At 48.1% G+C, this 15,227-nt stretch overlaps 1 protein-coding gene across 2 annotated transcripts in view; it reads left to right on the plus strand.

Annotated features, from left to right (window-relative positions):
• The window catches only part of AP3D1 (adaptor related protein complex 3 subunit delta 1), a 41,049-nt gene that overhangs the window by 19,694 nt on the left and 6,128 nt on the right, over positions 1–15,227 (plus strand). For both annotated transcript variants that reach the window (XM_064637326.1, XM_064637327.1), the window contains 14 exons: positions 1,325–1,374; positions 3,156–3,205; positions 3,578–3,626; positions 4,385–4,530; positions 5,097–5,245; positions 5,322–5,552; positions 6,972–7,203; positions 7,608–7,753; positions 7,888–8,029; positions 8,780–8,851; positions 9,566–9,641; positions 10,728–10,927; positions 11,573–11,646; positions 13,892–14,105. In XM_064637326.1, the coding sequence (XP_064493396.1) occupies positions 1,325–1,374; positions 3,156–3,205; positions 3,578–3,626; positions 4,385–4,530; positions 5,097–5,245; positions 5,322–5,552; positions 6,972–7,203; positions 7,608–7,753; positions 7,888–8,029; positions 8,780–8,851; positions 9,566–9,641; positions 10,728–10,927; positions 11,573–11,646; positions 13,892–14,105 (1,831 nt within the window). The remainder of the gene's footprint in view (positions 1–1,324; positions 1,375–3,155; positions 3,206–3,577; positions 3,627–4,384; positions 4,531–5,096; positions 5,246–5,321; positions 5,553–6,971; positions 7,204–7,607; positions 7,754–7,887; positions 8,030–8,779; positions 8,852–9,565; positions 9,642–10,727; positions 10,928–11,572; positions 11,647–13,891; positions 14,106–15,227) is intronic.

Consider the following 15,227-nt stretch of genomic DNA (forward strand, 5'->3'; position numbering starts at 1 on the left):
AATCCTTTCTGAAGCCTTTGGCAGCTCAGATGTGTTTTGGAAGAGTTCTTACAATATAAGTCCTAAATATAGATTAAATAAAATTGAAGATATTTCCTTGCCTTGTCCCTTGTTAGAGCGGATTTGGGGTGTTGTTCTGGCTCTAATTCTGAACTGAAATCAGGGAGTGGATGCCTTGGAGGGAATACATGTATTCTCCCAGTTATGAAAGGAAGTGTCATCTCATGCCTGAGTTGTTGAATGAAAAGCTTTGTTTCTCTTCACATGACAGAGCAAAAGGATGGATGGGAATGAGCAGGTTTTGAACAGATATCTGTGTAGCTGTGAGAGCAGCTCTATCCAGGCAATTCCTGTCCATCCTCCTTGGATTCCTGGCATCCAAACACCTACAGAGGAGTTTGGCAGCTGTCAAAAATAGATTAAATTCCTCAGAAAAACTAGGAAAATGGACAGTGCCTTCAATCCTGTCTCTGCTCCCTCTCCCGAGCTCCCCAGTTAGACATTCATTTTTTAGCTGGGAGGACTGAGTCCTGTTTGGTTTGGTCTCCATTCAGTCCTTTTGGATCTCACAGCACTTCTGAGTCAAAGCAGCACCCTGCCATGTCCCACCCAGTGCCCAGGGAGCAGAGGGGACTGTCACCTGTGTGCCAGGTGACCTTCAGGGCATTGCTGTCCTGCCTCCAGAGCTGTTTGCCCCTTCCCTTTGCCCACCTTGCTCCTGGGTTCTGCCCCCTCGGTGCTCGGGGGGCTCCCTGTTCCCTCAGGGTTTGTAAGGACCTTTGCAACGCTCAGAACTGCACTGGCTGTGTGTGCCACTGGCAAAAGTCAGCTTGCATTTGAGTTTTGGGGAAATCACACTTTGGGAATGGGTTGCTGACTTGCAGGGGTGAGCAGTGTGTGCCTGCACAGCAGGGCTCTGCTGCTGGGACATGACTCACTCCTTGGAGAGAGACTTGAGCTTCTCCAGCTGCCTTATCATGGAGTTTTGACCTGGGGCAGAGGATTTAATTGGATTTTTGGACAAGATTGCTTCAGTGCTCTGTAGCTGGTGCTGAAGTTTGAGTAATGCTTCCTTCCTCATTTCTTGTCACAGCTCTTACTTGCTTCTCCAGGAAGAATTTTGGTTTTTTAAACATTCAGTTTAAAAATTCCTCCCCCAGCAGTTTTTAAGTGGGAATCATTTCATCTATTTGAAGGGATATGGAACAGGATACTGGCAATTTCTTGTGAAGTTCAAGGTGTTAACTTGCTCTAAGATACTGCTGACAACTCTTCCAAATGTGCCAGTTTATTCCTTATTTAATATTCTTGATTTCTGTTTCAGCACATCAGCCATGTCTCTCTTGTATGAATGTGTGAACACAGTAATAGCAGGTGAGAACTGAAACTTGTAGCCTCAAAAACCTGTGATGAACTTTGTCATCAATTAACACCCTCTGTAAACCTTATTCTGTTTAACTTCATGTATTTTATAACTGGAATAAGTGTCCTGGCAAACTTTGTGTCCCTGTGGGGCTGAAATCCTTTGTCAGTGAGGCACAGTCACTGCAGTGGAGTTGTGTTTGCTGAAGGCTGGAACCAAGCACAGACAAGGAGATTATTTGTGTGCAAGCTCCTAAATGTTGCTACAACTACAAAATATACCAGCAGCAACAGAAGTAAAATGAGGCTGGTGTGTCTGTTGGAGTTTTCTTGCATGATGATGGATCAGAGTTGTTGGGTTTTTTTAATTTTGCAGCTTCACAGTTTAAAAACTTGGTGTCTTAGAGGAGGTTTTACAGATTTACAGTTTTGGTTTCTAGGGAAGGGATGTGAGCTCCGTAACGGGGATGGAGGGAGAACCAGAGGCAAGAAGGATAACCCAATATTCCAGCTCAGACCTGGCACTTCTTCTGTCAGAGTGGGGAGTAGAGGGTTCCTGACACCACCAGTTTGGCCACAGCCTGTCTGCTGGGGGTGCTTTGGAAAATGATGCTGGCTCAGCTCAGAGAGGGCAGGGGGAGCTGTCCCTCACTGTGCATCCCTTCATTCCTTCAGGGAAATGGGATGATGGCAGGGGCAATAACACGGAGGGTAATTCCATTGTGGGTGAGAATGGGACTGCAGTGAGACAGAATGGGACTGCAGTGAGACACAGGGGGTGATCCTGGGGGAATTCACCACCCAGGACACCTCAGGGACTTGGAGGTCAGGATCACAATCAGCAAATAAACTGGGAAGCACCAGAGCAGCACCTGCCAGCTCTGGAAATGCCAGTGTTCCTGCAGGGTCAGTGTCCCTGCAGCCCCCCCATCCCTGCAGGGTCAGTGTCCCTGCAGCCCCCCCATCCCTGCAGGGTCAGTGTCCCTGCAGCCCCCCCCTGTCCCTGCAGCCCCCCCCCCCCCGTCCCTGCAGCCCCCCCCTGTCCCTGCAGGGTCAGTGTCCCTGCAGCCCCCCCCCATCCCTGCAGGGTCAGTGTCCCTGCAGCCCCCCCCCGTCCCTGCAGCCCCCCCCTGTCCCTGCAGCCCCCCCATCCCTGAAGCCCCCCCCTGTCCCTGCAGGGTCAGTGTCCCTGCAGTGCAGCCCTGGGGGATCCCAGCGAGCAAACTGATGTGCTCAGCAGAGTTGGGGTTGGCTTGGCCACACTGTGACAGCAGCAGTTAACAGGGTAACCCCACCTTTTCTGCTGTGGGGCTGCCAGGGCTTTAAAATGTCCCACATAGTCATCAGTGGGACCTGATTTGTGCCATGAGTCTCTCAGTGGCTTAATTAAAGCTCCAATCCAGTCCCATTGAACTCCAGGATCCATTGCTGCATCTCATTGCATTGGGAAAATCCACACTTAAAAACTCAGCTGTGCAGTAGCTGCTGACATATTTACAGGGGTTTTTTCATGCTTTTTTTCTCCTGCCCTATTATTGTTATTGTTAAAGTATATGAAACTATAAGTTGTATCACAACCTTCTCTCCTTCCCCCAGGCCCCCAAAGGTCCAAGCAAACAGACAAGCAACAAAATAAACTGTATAAATATTATACATAAATATACATCTAAATATTCCACAAAGATAAAATAAATTTGCCTGTGAGCTGAGCTGGGAGTGGCCCCTCAGGTGTTGTGTTGTTGCAGCCCCTGGAGCCCAGCTGTGCTGACTGGGGTTTGTGTTCTGTGTTTCAGTGCTGATCTCTCTGTCCTCGGGGATGCCCAACCACAGTGCCAGCATCCAGGTACCACCCTGGGCTTGGGGGGTTCTGTCTGCCCTGTGAGCCCAGTGCCCTGGGGAAAGGGGGGTGTGTTAAAGCAGGAGCTCCCTGAAGTGCTCTCACTTAGGTGCACTCCTGCACACTGAAGCATTTCCTGTATAAATTCTCTTATTTATTTGGCTCTAAAATGCAGATTCTCCTCATGTAGAGTTGTCCCAACTCTTTATTCAGCTCCTGCTGTCAGGTTCCTTCTGATTGGAAATGTGTTAATGCAACAAACCCCTCAAACCTAGAGCCCCTTGGTACTCAATGCACTTCTTTGTGTAATGAGTAAACTTTGGGAAGAGTTATTGTAATCAATAATGTAATAAACATGACTTGGTCTTTTTTTTCCAGCTGTGTGTTCAGAAGTTGAGGATATTGATAGAAGACTCTGACCAGAACTGTAAGTATGGTGCTTGTCTTCATGAAGCTCGTGGCCCCCAAGCCCTGGGGCTGTCTCTGCAAACACCTCACTCGGGGTTTAGGGCCTGTGCTCCAAACAATTGCTGGGGGGTTTCATGTGGAAATAATTTCTGATGGTGAGCACTTCATTTTTTAAAACAAACGAGAGCAATAATTACTGCTCTTTGTGGTCTTGTAAATCTAAACCAATTCTTTCCACGCTCTGGGATTATCCTTTTTATAGACTTGCTGCTTGGAAAGCAGTGAGGGGTACTCAGCAGTGGGAGCAGAACAGTGAAATGGGAGTGTTGACTTACGTTAGTGACCACAAAGAATACTGGGAGATTTTTCCTTTGTGCAGCTCTTTTTGCTGCCATCTGATTTTTTTCTCATTGAGGACAGGACTGTTACACACCAATCTTCAGTGCTTTAAAGCTGTATTCACCCCAGGATGCCTGTTCTCAAAACCCATAGTTCCTATATATAAAATACATGTTTTAATATCAGTGATAAAACTTGAGGTGTATGAGAAGCCCGTGATGAAGATTGTATCTATAATTACATGTCTGTATATGGAATTATGAAATTAAAGGCTATGATCTGTGATGCACAATTCTCAAAAATGCTTTTCTTCATCATGGATTTTTATTCAAGTGTCTGAATACCAAGTGCTTCTACTGAAACCAGCTTTAAGATTTCATGCTCAGCACAAACCAGTGTTTCTATATTTGGAAAGAAGTTTTATTTGGTCTTTCACAGTGAAGTACCTGGGACTGTTGGCAATGTCCAAAATCCTGAAAACACACCCCAAGTCGGTTCAGTCCCACAAGGATCTCATTCTGCAGTGTTTGGATGACAAAGATGAGTCCATCAGGCTCAGAGCTTTAGATCTCCTCTATGGCATGGTATGTTCCTACATTGATTTCCTCTCCAGCCCCTGGGTCCCTCTAGGAAAGGGATATTTAAGAAAAACATGCAGCTTTCTCTGCCCTCTGCCCCCCTTGACTTGTGATAACAACTCCCTTGTCTTTTCTGGCACTTATGACAAGTAAAACACCTGGCACAGCATGAGAGGGCTTTAAAAACTTTGGTTCAGACTGGAAGGAGTTTCTCGCTTTGGAAATCACCCATTTTGAAATGCTAGAATTCCACTGGATGTCAACGACTCCTAAATTTGTTTCCTTTAGAAGCAAAAGCGTTTTAAACTCCTAAATTTGCTCATCTTGCAGTAGAAGATGAATTTCCTGCTGGGTTTCTGTGTTGCTGTGAGTAATTCTGATCCTCAGCTCTCCCACAGCACAGCCTTGGGCACTTGGGCTGGCTCTGCTTTAATAACAACATTACACATAATGATTGTTATAATTACTTTAATAACAATATTACATAAAGACACAAACAGGTTCCTTTTTGGATTGTGACCAAAGCTTGGAGCTAGAGCTCAGCTGTGGTTCACCCTTCAACTCTTTCCCAGGTATCGAAGAAGAACTTGATGGAGATCGTGAAGAAGCTGATGATCCACGTGGACAAAGCCGAAGGGACGACGTACCGGGATGAGCTGCTGACCAAGATCATCGACATCTGCAGCCAGTCCAACTACCAGTACATCACCAACTTCGAGTGGTCAGTGCTCCCCCCGTCAGGGCTCCTCACGCGGTGACGTGGGACTGTCCCTGATCCCACTGTGCCCTGCCCGCAGGTACATCAGCATCCTGGTGGAGCTGACCCGCCTGGAGGGCACGAGGCACGGGCACCTCATCGCGGCGCAGATGCTGGACGTGGCCATCAGGGTGAAGGCCATCCGCAAGTTCGCGGTGTCCCAGATGGCCATGCTGCTGGACAACGCCCACCTGCTGGCCAGCAACACCCAGCGCAACGGCATCTGCGAGGTGCTCTACGCGGCCGCCTGGATCTGCGGGGAGTTCTCCGAGTGAGTGCTGGGGTTTGGGGCACGGAAATGTGGTTTGGAGAGCAGGATGGCTCAGGCTTTGCACCTCAGTGCTATCGAAATGATGCTGCTTTCCTGCTCCCTCACCCCATGGATTCCTCGGCTCTTTCTAGCCCAGGCATTTTGAGTATCTGGTTGTTTTTCTTCTCCATAGTCCTGCCCATGCAGGAAGCCATTGGAGTGAATCACAAAATATCCCAAGTTGGAAGGGTCTCAGGGATCATTGAGTCCAACTCCTGGCCCTGCACAGACACCCCAACAATCCCCCCCTGTCCCTCAGAGCGTTGTCCAAACGCTCCTGGAGCTCTGGCAGCCTTGGGGCCGTGCCCACTGCCCTGGGGAGCCTGGGCAGTGCCCCAGCACCCTGTGGGGGAAGAACCTTTCCCTGAGATCCATCCCAACCCCCCTGGCACAGCTCCAGCCCTTCCCTGGGTCCTGTCCCTGGTCCCAGAGCAGAGCTCAGTCCCTGCCCCTCCGCCTCCCCTCAGCAGGAGCTGCAGCCCCCGAGGAGTCTCCCCTCAGTCTCCTCTGCTCCAGCTGAACCAGCCCAGTGCCCTCAGCTGCTCCTCAGACCCTTCCTCATCTTCTTAGCCCTCCCTGGACACTCTAATAGTTTTATAGTGTCGTGGGTAGAAGCTGCTAGATCTTAAGAAGACATTGAAAGAATTCCTTAATCATTTGTATCTTAGGGCACATGTCCAATCACCATGTTTGAATTAGTTCTTCCCTCTGTTCCCTGTTTTGCCTTTGTTGAAAGAGTTTTGCAGAACCCAGTCTTCCTGGGAATTAGAAATTGTCTTCATCACAGGCTTCTCATACACCTTTTTGTCTTCCTTTTTGCTCAGAGTTTCTCAGTACCCACAGTAGCACAGTTTCCAATATTCTTGTACCAACATTGTCTTTTAGCTTTAGTAGATGCTTTTGTGTCTCGGTTGTGTGTGCAGATACTCCTGCTTACCCAGCTTTCAGTTTGGTAAATTGAACTAACTGTATACTATAGTCTCCTGGTTTGGTGTTTCTTCTTTTAATTGTCATTCTGAACAGTGGCTCCAGTTTAAATTCACACAGTAGATGTGATATTTAAGGAACACTGGTCGAGATCAGACCTTTAATTAAAAAAGTTTTGGAAAGAAAACTGTTGATTAACAAGTAAGAGAACATACTCTTCTTTTTCAGTTTGATCACATTTTTGTTTTGAAAGAATTTTATCTTCCAGTTTGTAGTAGTCCAGTAACTTTTTTGTGCATGTTCCATTTAGCTGTGAGGAGACAATTCTGAGTAGGAGCATGAGATTTGTTAGAACAAGTTCTGTGATCTGTTCTCCTGTCTGAGCAATCCGTGACCTTCACGAGCTGAGCGCTGCCTGCGGGGGTTCATTTCTGGGGCACTCTCTGCTTACAGACACCTCGAGGAAGCCAACCAGACCTTGGAAGCAATGCTGAGGCCCAAAGTGACAACTCTGCCCGGCCACATCCAGGCAGTGTATGTGCAGAACATGGTGAAGCTCTATGCATCCATCCTGCAGCAGAAGGAGCAGGCTGGGGACAAGGAAGCAGCTCAGGAAATCACCCAGCTGATGATTGAGCGCCTGCCTCAGTTTGTCCAGAGTGCAGACCTGGAGGTGCAGGAGAGGGTGAGACAACAAGATTGCTTTGGGATTTATCATGGAAAGGCTCTCATTTGTCTTGGAGCATGTTGTGGTTTTCTGTGGCCGTGCTCATTTGCTATAAGCTGTTATCAAGGACAAAGCCCAGATCTCATTGCAGTTTGATGCCATCTCTGGAGGCTGCAAGGACTTCACTCAGAACAATTTAATTTTAAAATTATTCAGGCACATAGCGACACAAAAAGGACCCAGCTAGAAGGGAGGGTTCATGTGGAATTTTTACATTTGCTCCAAGCTTACAGTTTATGCTGCTTCTCTTAATTCCCTTCATGGAGTAGAACACTTACCTTCTGCTGACTTCCACTGCAGTTGATTTGTTTGGTTCAGATGATTAATATTACTCCTGAAATTACTTCTGCATTTGTTTTTAGGCTTCTTGCATCTTGCAGCTGATAAAATACATTCAGAAGCTACAAGCAAAAGAAGTTCCTGTAGCTGAGGAGGTGATAGCCCTGTTTGCTGGTGAGCTGAACCCTGTGGCTCCTAAAGCACAGAAGAAAGTACCTGTTCCAGAGGGGTGAGGTTCCTTCTCTCTCCTAAAGCCTTATTTAAACTTTTAAACTCTTAAATGATAAAGCAAAGTGTGTGATGAGACACTGAAATGCTCAGGGGTACTGAGTCAAGCTGTTTGTTCACTGCAATTCTCCCCAGCCTGGACCTCGATGCCTGGATCAATGAACCTCCCTCAGACAGCGAGTCTGAGGATGAAAAGCCCAAAACAATCTTTCATGAAGAGGAACAAAGGCATTCCAGACACAGACAGCCAGAGATAGACGAAGAGGAACTGGCCAGAGTGAGTGTTAAAATGCTTTTCCTTACATAGTTGAGTAGTAAAGTAAGTGCTGCTGAAGCAGCTGGAGCTGTTGGGGAGTCTCCAGGTAGCCAGGGAGCTGGTGTGCTCTGTGCAGCTCAGGGAAGCTGATGGTTTGATCTGAACTGATGCTTGTGGACCTCAGCAGATTCTGTGAGTTACTGTGACATGTCTGTTCTCAGCAGGGATCCCACCTTTCCTGCCTCTGACCTTTCTGGTGTCACAGAGAGAACTTGTTGATGAGAATCTTCACTTCTTACTGTCTTTATGGATAGGAAAGCAAACATTTGAATTGCCATCAAAATGTGGCCTTTGGGAAGTTACCACCTCTAGCCTATATCTAAAAAGCAAAGAAGGGTGTTCTAAGGAATATTAGTTATAGAATCATAGAATCATGGAATGGTTTGGGTTGGAAGGGACCTTAAATATCATTTAGTTCCACCCTCTGCCACGGGCAGGGACACCTTCCACTATCCCACTTTGCTCAGATCCCTGTCTGTCCTGGCCATGGACACTTCCAGGGTTGGGAATTAGTAATGGTACCTGTAGTTCTATCCTGGTATGTCTTGTAACTCAGAACTGCTTTATCATACACAAGCTGCTCTGCTCTTCTCACAAGTAATTATGTATATTGTTCCAGAAATTCAGGGAGATTATGTCTTGCACTTTGATGCCTTTTCTCTCTTTGCTTACAAACAAACATTTTAACTGCAAATCCTCTCTCGTTTTTAGCGTCGGGAAGCCCGGAAACAAGAACAGGCAAACAACCCATTTTATATTAAAAGCTCTCCTTCCCCACAGAAGGTGAGTCTGAATTGCAGTATCTCCCTGGCCTCTCATGTCCCTGTGTGAAGGCTCCCTGAACATCAGAGCTGCAGCTTCCCCTGGGCCACTGCCCCCTTTGTGGTGTGTGCACTGCAGTGGCTGCCTACAACTGGTTTTACAGGTCCTGTTTGTGTGGAGAATCTCAGGAGTGACCTGATACCCCGAGAGCAGCCAGTGCTCTGCAAGTGTCTGTGCAGTTTGTCCCTCTGGGTGATCCAGAGTTCACATCACCAGGCACCTCACCCAGAGGGGAACCTTGAACATGCTCCACGTGTTCTGTGCATCAGAAAGTTGTTGTGGTCTCTTAACACCTTTTCCAGGGAAGGAACCTGCTCTGTTCCCTGGATGTTCAAGGACTGCCCCCTTTGCCCCAACTCAAATCTCCCAGTTGATCCTCTGAAGTGGCAGGTTATTAGTGATAAAGCACAAACCAAGAATTCTTCAGGGAGTTGCAGGAAACCTTCAAGGCAGTAGTGGGGTTAAAAAACTGTAGCAAGAGAAGGGTCTTTTGTAATAATTATCAGCTGGCTTTAAAACACACTCTGCTGCCACACAGGATTAGTAACAAGCTGTTCCATCCCTATCCTTTAAAATGTTCACTTAAGGGATTGAACTGCTTGATGTTTTGTAGTGTCTGTTTGCAGAGATTTGTACTTGCAGTGCTCAGAATGTAACAAGTCTCTGTTTTCCCAGCGATACCAAGACACTCCAGGGGTGGAGCATATTCCTGTGGTGCAGATCGACCTTTCTGTCCCATTAAAAGTTCCAGGTAAGCACAGCTAATCTGGAAAATTAATTACAGAAATTTCAGTTAAGCAAAAGTCATAATTCCTTCTTAGGAGTTCCTCCTGAGGTTCCGAAGTGTAAGGAGCACACTTTGATTAGACTCTTAAATGTATCTCCTTAATTTACATTTGAAAATAGTACTTTGCAGTCAAGTTCTTGAGATAATATTAGAAATAGTTGTGATAAAGGATATTGTGCAGCCAAGGCTGTAATGTGTAAATGTGGGGGAACAGTCACCTTAACAGTGTCTTAGAAGTGGTCATGTAAATGGTGGAGGTGATCAGAGACTTTAAGTGGAGTCTGATGGTAGAGACACTGTTTTAATATCTATATTCAAATATCAAAAGGCATCTGTGTATCTGAGTGGTTTTCAGCTGAAAAGCTGCTGATAAAGTGCAGTCCATTGCAAGGGATGAGTTCTAAGTGCATATATTTAATATCAATATTAAATATCAAATATTTTTCCAGAAGTGTGGGAAGATGTCAGTATTAGTACAGCAGTGGCACCAATTCTGCCCAAAGAATCAATGTTTAGGTGTTCTTTGTAATGCAGTTAATGTGGACAAGACCCAGGGAGCAGAACTGAGCTCTGCCCTGGTTTGGAGAGATGCAGTGTGAGGGGATGTGGGAGCACAGGGAGGGTGGATCCCGCCGGCCCTGAGGGGCTGGGAGCAGGGTCACTGCTGGGAGAGGCTGGGAGCAGGGTCACTGCTGGGAGGGGCTGGGAGCAGGGGCACTGCTGGCCCTGAGGGGCTGGGAGCAGGGTCACTGCTGGCCCTGAGGGGCTGGGAGCAGGGGCACTGCTGGCCCTGAGGGGCTGGGAGCAGGGGCACGGCTGGGAGCAGGGGCACTGCTGGGAGCAGGGGCACTGCTGGGAGCAGGGTCACTGCTGGGAGCAGGGTCACTGCTGGCTCTGAGGGGCTGGGAGCAGGGTCACTGCTGGCTCTGAGGGGCTGGGAGCAGGGTCACTGCTGGCTCTGAGGGGCTGGGAGCAGGGTCACTGCTGCCATCCTGCCCAGTGCTCAGTCCATGGGCACTGTGGCCTGAGAGCAGCTCGGCTGCCCCCCAGGAATGCCCATGTCTGACCAGTACGTGAAACTGGAAGAGGAGAGGAGACACAAACAGAAACTGGAGAAAGACAAGAAGAAGAAAAAGCAGAAGAAGGAGAAGAGAGGGAAGCACCACCGGCACAACTCCCTGCACACGGAGAGCGAGGAGGACATCGCGCCCGCCCACCACGTGGACATCATCACCGAGGAGATGCCCGAGGTCAGTGCTGGGCTTGGGGCTGGGCTGTTTGTGTGCTGCTCTCGAGACAGTCTGCCCCCAGAATTGCCAGCCAGTCCACAGTTTTGCATTCCCAGACCTCTGATTCCTGGCAGAGCCGTTTCAGGAATGACTGAGATGGTCCCAGGCTGCTCTTTTCAGAGGGAGGAATGATTTTTGTGAATTTTTGTGCACAAAAAAGACAAAAAATATCCCCTGAAGCTATTAAAAAAGTCAAAACCAACCAACAAAACAATGTGCATCCCTGCTCTAAGAGTAGTGCTGTCCAAATAGCATCAATTATGCTCTGCTGCTTCACTTTGACAGTAACTTGCTGTCTAGTCAGCAGCTTTGCAGCTGATGGTAATTAATTGCACATGCTAATGATGTCATCTGTGTTTGTTCCTAAAATTTCCTTTAATCAGAACCAAGCAGCAGCCATTCAAATGCTGCAGTTTATAAAGAAGGGTTTTCTGTTCTAAATTAATCTTGTAACTTGATGCTGCATTGAGGAGCATTGTTCCCCTAAGTGCCTGACTGCAGCTGGCCTGGGCCAGGGTTAACAGGCTCAAAAACATTTAATTTGGGTGATGTAGAGCTTTAGTTTGGGAATTGCTCCCTCAGTGATGGTCTCTATCTCTCCTGCAGAATGCTCTGCCCAGTGATGAAGATGACAAGGATCCCAACGATCCCTATAAAGCACTTGATATAGATCTGGATAAGTAAGTGACAGTTTGTGTGGGAATTCATGAGTTGCAATGAGAACACAGGAGGGCAGGGCTGGGCTGAGCAGGCACTGGGACTTCAGTCCAGAGGGGAAAAAGCTCAAGTCTCTCCTCATGGCTTGAGTGAAACCTCAGGTGATCAACCAGCCTGGGCCCCCACTGCAACATGGGTGATAAAAGCTCAGCTGCTGGATCAGGGAGGGGCTGGGAGGGACAAGGGAGTCCTTTAGTGTGACTGAAAGGAGTCTGGAAGCACAGGCAGTGTCACTGGATCAGGTGTGAGTTCCTCTCAGCCTTTGGGTGTCCCACTGTGTCTCTGCTGGGACCTGTGTTGGCCCTGAGTGTGCCCTGTGTCCGTGTGTCCCTCTCAGCAGCTCTGTGTCCATGGGAGCCCGTGTGCCCTGGGTTGTGGTCACTGCCCAGTGACACCGTGTCTGTCCCACCCCTCTGCCCTGGGGCTGTTCAGTGTGGTCCCACTGGTGAACAGTGTTCTGCCATGGCTGAGTGAACTGTCACAACTGTGCCCAGTCTGGCCCCCACTCAGCTGCTGGAGCTGCCCCAGTGCCAGCATCCCAAATCCCTGCAGCCACATTAGCTGTGGGCTGTTCAGTGCTGCACATGGGGATTGGTTGTTTCTTTAGTTGCTGTTTTACAAAATCATCATGCTAAAAATAATTGTTTTATGGTCCAGGGATGCCTCCTGTAAAGTTTGGAAGACTCTGCAGGCCCGTGGGGGTGTGTGTAGTATCTCTCTACCCCTTGGAAGTCTGTGCCCTTCTCTGCAGTTCCCCGGTTTGTAGAGCTTTGGCCCCTCACCACCTTGCAAAAAAGGGAAGGAACTGTTTGAAAAACTTCCTTTTTTCCTGAGCCCATCATTCCTCTGGGTCTGCAGGTGCCAGTGTATAAAAGGAACTCAGTTTTTGACTACAGAGCCTGTGTTTGCATGAGGAGCCTCCCCAGTGCAGGGCACAGAGCAGGGGCTGGGTGCTGTGCTCAGGAGGCATCTCTGGACCATCCCTGTTCCATCCATCCCTGCCCATGGCCCGTGGTGGCCCTGCTGTCCTGTCATGGTTCTCATCTCTGTCCTCTCTCTCTCTCTGCTTGCACTGCTCTGTCTGTCACGCTCACACGCAGTCTGGTTTCAGGGAAGCCTTCCAGGTAAGAACATCTTGTAAGTGTTGACCTTTGCCAGGTTGGTTGATTTTGGTGGACACTGTAAATCCTTGAAGGGTGGTGGAACTGCTGAAATCAGTGAGCCTCACGTTTGTGTGTGTTTTGTCCCTGGCTCTCAGCCTGGTCCCTGTTCCTGGAGAGGTGTGTGTGATGCAGCTGAAGGATGAGGCCTCTTGGCTGCTCACACAGGTGGGGCCCATCTTGCCCTTGGAAAGTGAAAAATGAATTGGGTCTGGTCCTTTGTGCAGTGTAGGCCAAAAATTTAAGGTATTTGAAGCCGTTAGAAATCTTCCTGAACTGGTGTTTGCTGTGCAAACATGAAAATTAACACTAAATAAAAGCTGAGAAATAGAAAAAGAGGCAAACTGTGAAATTCTTGCTGATTTCTGGAAATGTTTGACAAGAACAAGAGAAATTTCTGTGGTGTTTCTTCCCAATTTGGGATACAGTGTAATGTGAACTACTATTTGTAGCATAACTGTACTACTGTACTATTTTGGAAACAGGTGTCTGAAGTTAAATATGACTTAACTTTTAAAATGCGATAGTAGGGTACAAATTCAGAGTGTAAACTTCCAAAATAAAAATCATTTAGAATAACTCCCAGTTGGAGGGATCTACTCATCAAGAACAGCAAACCCCACACCCTTCAAGGGCTGTTTGAGCTGTGCTGACATCCCCCTGCTCGGATTTCCACCCTGGTGGAAATGCTGTTTCACATCTTCGCTCTTCCTCAGAGAGGGATTCCATGGAAATAGAGGGCAACACCCAGTGTGTTCTTCTGCAGGTGTTACTCAGCCTGCAGGTCTGTAATTAGCACTTGTAAGAGTTAAACAGCAAGACCTTGGCTCTCAGTCCCCTTCAAATTGTTTTCTTCAACTTCTAATCCTCCAGGGCAGTGTCTGCAGTTGCATAAATAAACTTCAGGTGCAGAAATATGTGCTGATTTCAGATTTTTTTATGGGGCCCAGCTCTTTAAAAACGAAGCACACCTTGTCCTGGACCCCCAGCAGATAATCTGGGTGGGGGAGGATGTGTGCACCAGGGTGATGGGCTCTCTCTTTTCCAGACCCTTAGCAGACAGTGAGAAGCTGCCAGTGCAGAGACACAGAAATGTCGAGACCCTGAAGTCACCGGACTCCGAAGCTGCCCTGGTAGAGAAGAAGAGCAAGAAACCCAAAAAGAAGGAAAAGAAACACAAAGAAAAAGAGAGAGACAAAGGAAAGAAGAAAGAGAAGGAGAAAAAGGTGGTAGAGGAGGAGGAAGAAGAAGAAGAAAAAAAGGTAATTCTCCAAGACTTGCATTATTTTAGCAACTGCTGGTTTTTATTGCTGTGATCAGTTTGTTGCTTAGGAACAGTCACATTTGACAGTTCAAACAGCTGAATGCCTTCAACCTTTATTTCCCTAAATTTTTACAGCCATAACAACAGGTATTTAAAGACTTCTGTTAATTAACATTTCCTCAACCTTCTAAGCCAGCAAAATTCAGCTTCACTGCAACCTACACAGCAGAGCTGCCAGAGCTCAGCTGGAAGCTGAGTTTACTGGCATTTTGTGTGTTCTTCAAACGGGGAATTCCCTAGAAAAATACCTGGGACTCGGGTTTGTTCTGCACCCTGCCTCCCATTTACTGCAGGATCTCAGACTTGCAGCCTCCTCATCAGGCACCCTGCAGAGATGCACTTCTCTGTGTGCACCCAGTGTTCTTGGGATGCCTGGAGATGGGGTGAGGGTTCTGGGCAGTCACTGTCACCTGGGTTTGGAGGTGCTCAAAGGCTGAAGTGAAGCTTCTTGAACTGTTTGCTCCTAAACGTGTTGCAGCATCTGTGCATGAGGAGCTCTGGAGTGCTGCACTTCCATGAAGAATTAGGGGTTTAATTTAATTGTTGCAGAGTCATGGAATGAAACACTAGTTTGTGTTGAAAGGGACCTTAAAGCCCATCCAGTCCCACCCCCTGCCATGGGCAGGGACACCTTCCACCAGCCCAGGGTGCTCCAAGTCCCCTCCAACCTGGCCTTGGACACTCCCAGGGATGGGGCAGCCACAGCTGCTCTGGGAAACCTGGGACAGACCCTCCCCACCCTCACAGCCAGGAATTGCTTCCCAATATCCCATCTATCCCTACCCTCTGGCACTGGGAAGCCATTCCCCTTGTCCTGTCCCTCCATCCCTTGTCCCCAGTCCCTCTCCAGCTCTCCTGGAGCCCCTTTAGGCACTGGAAGGGGCTCTCAGGTCTCCCTGGAGCCTTCTCTCCTCCAGGTGAACCCCCCCAGCTCTCCCAGCCTTTCCTCACAGCAGAGGGGCTCCAGCCCTGGGATCTTCTGGCTTGGTTTTCTTTGTTGTTTTTGGAGGGGGTTGTTTGTTTGTTTTAAGAATGGTGCCAAAACAGCCATAATGTTTTT

Source organism: Pseudopipra pipra, chromosome 27, assembly GCF_036250125.1.
Source record: "Pseudopipra pipra isolate bDixPip1 chromosome 27, bDixPip1.hap1, whole genome shotgun sequence".
In the NCBI taxonomy this organism is placed as follows: Eukaryota; Metazoa; Chordata; class Aves; order Passeriformes; family Pipridae; genus Pseudopipra; species Pseudopipra pipra.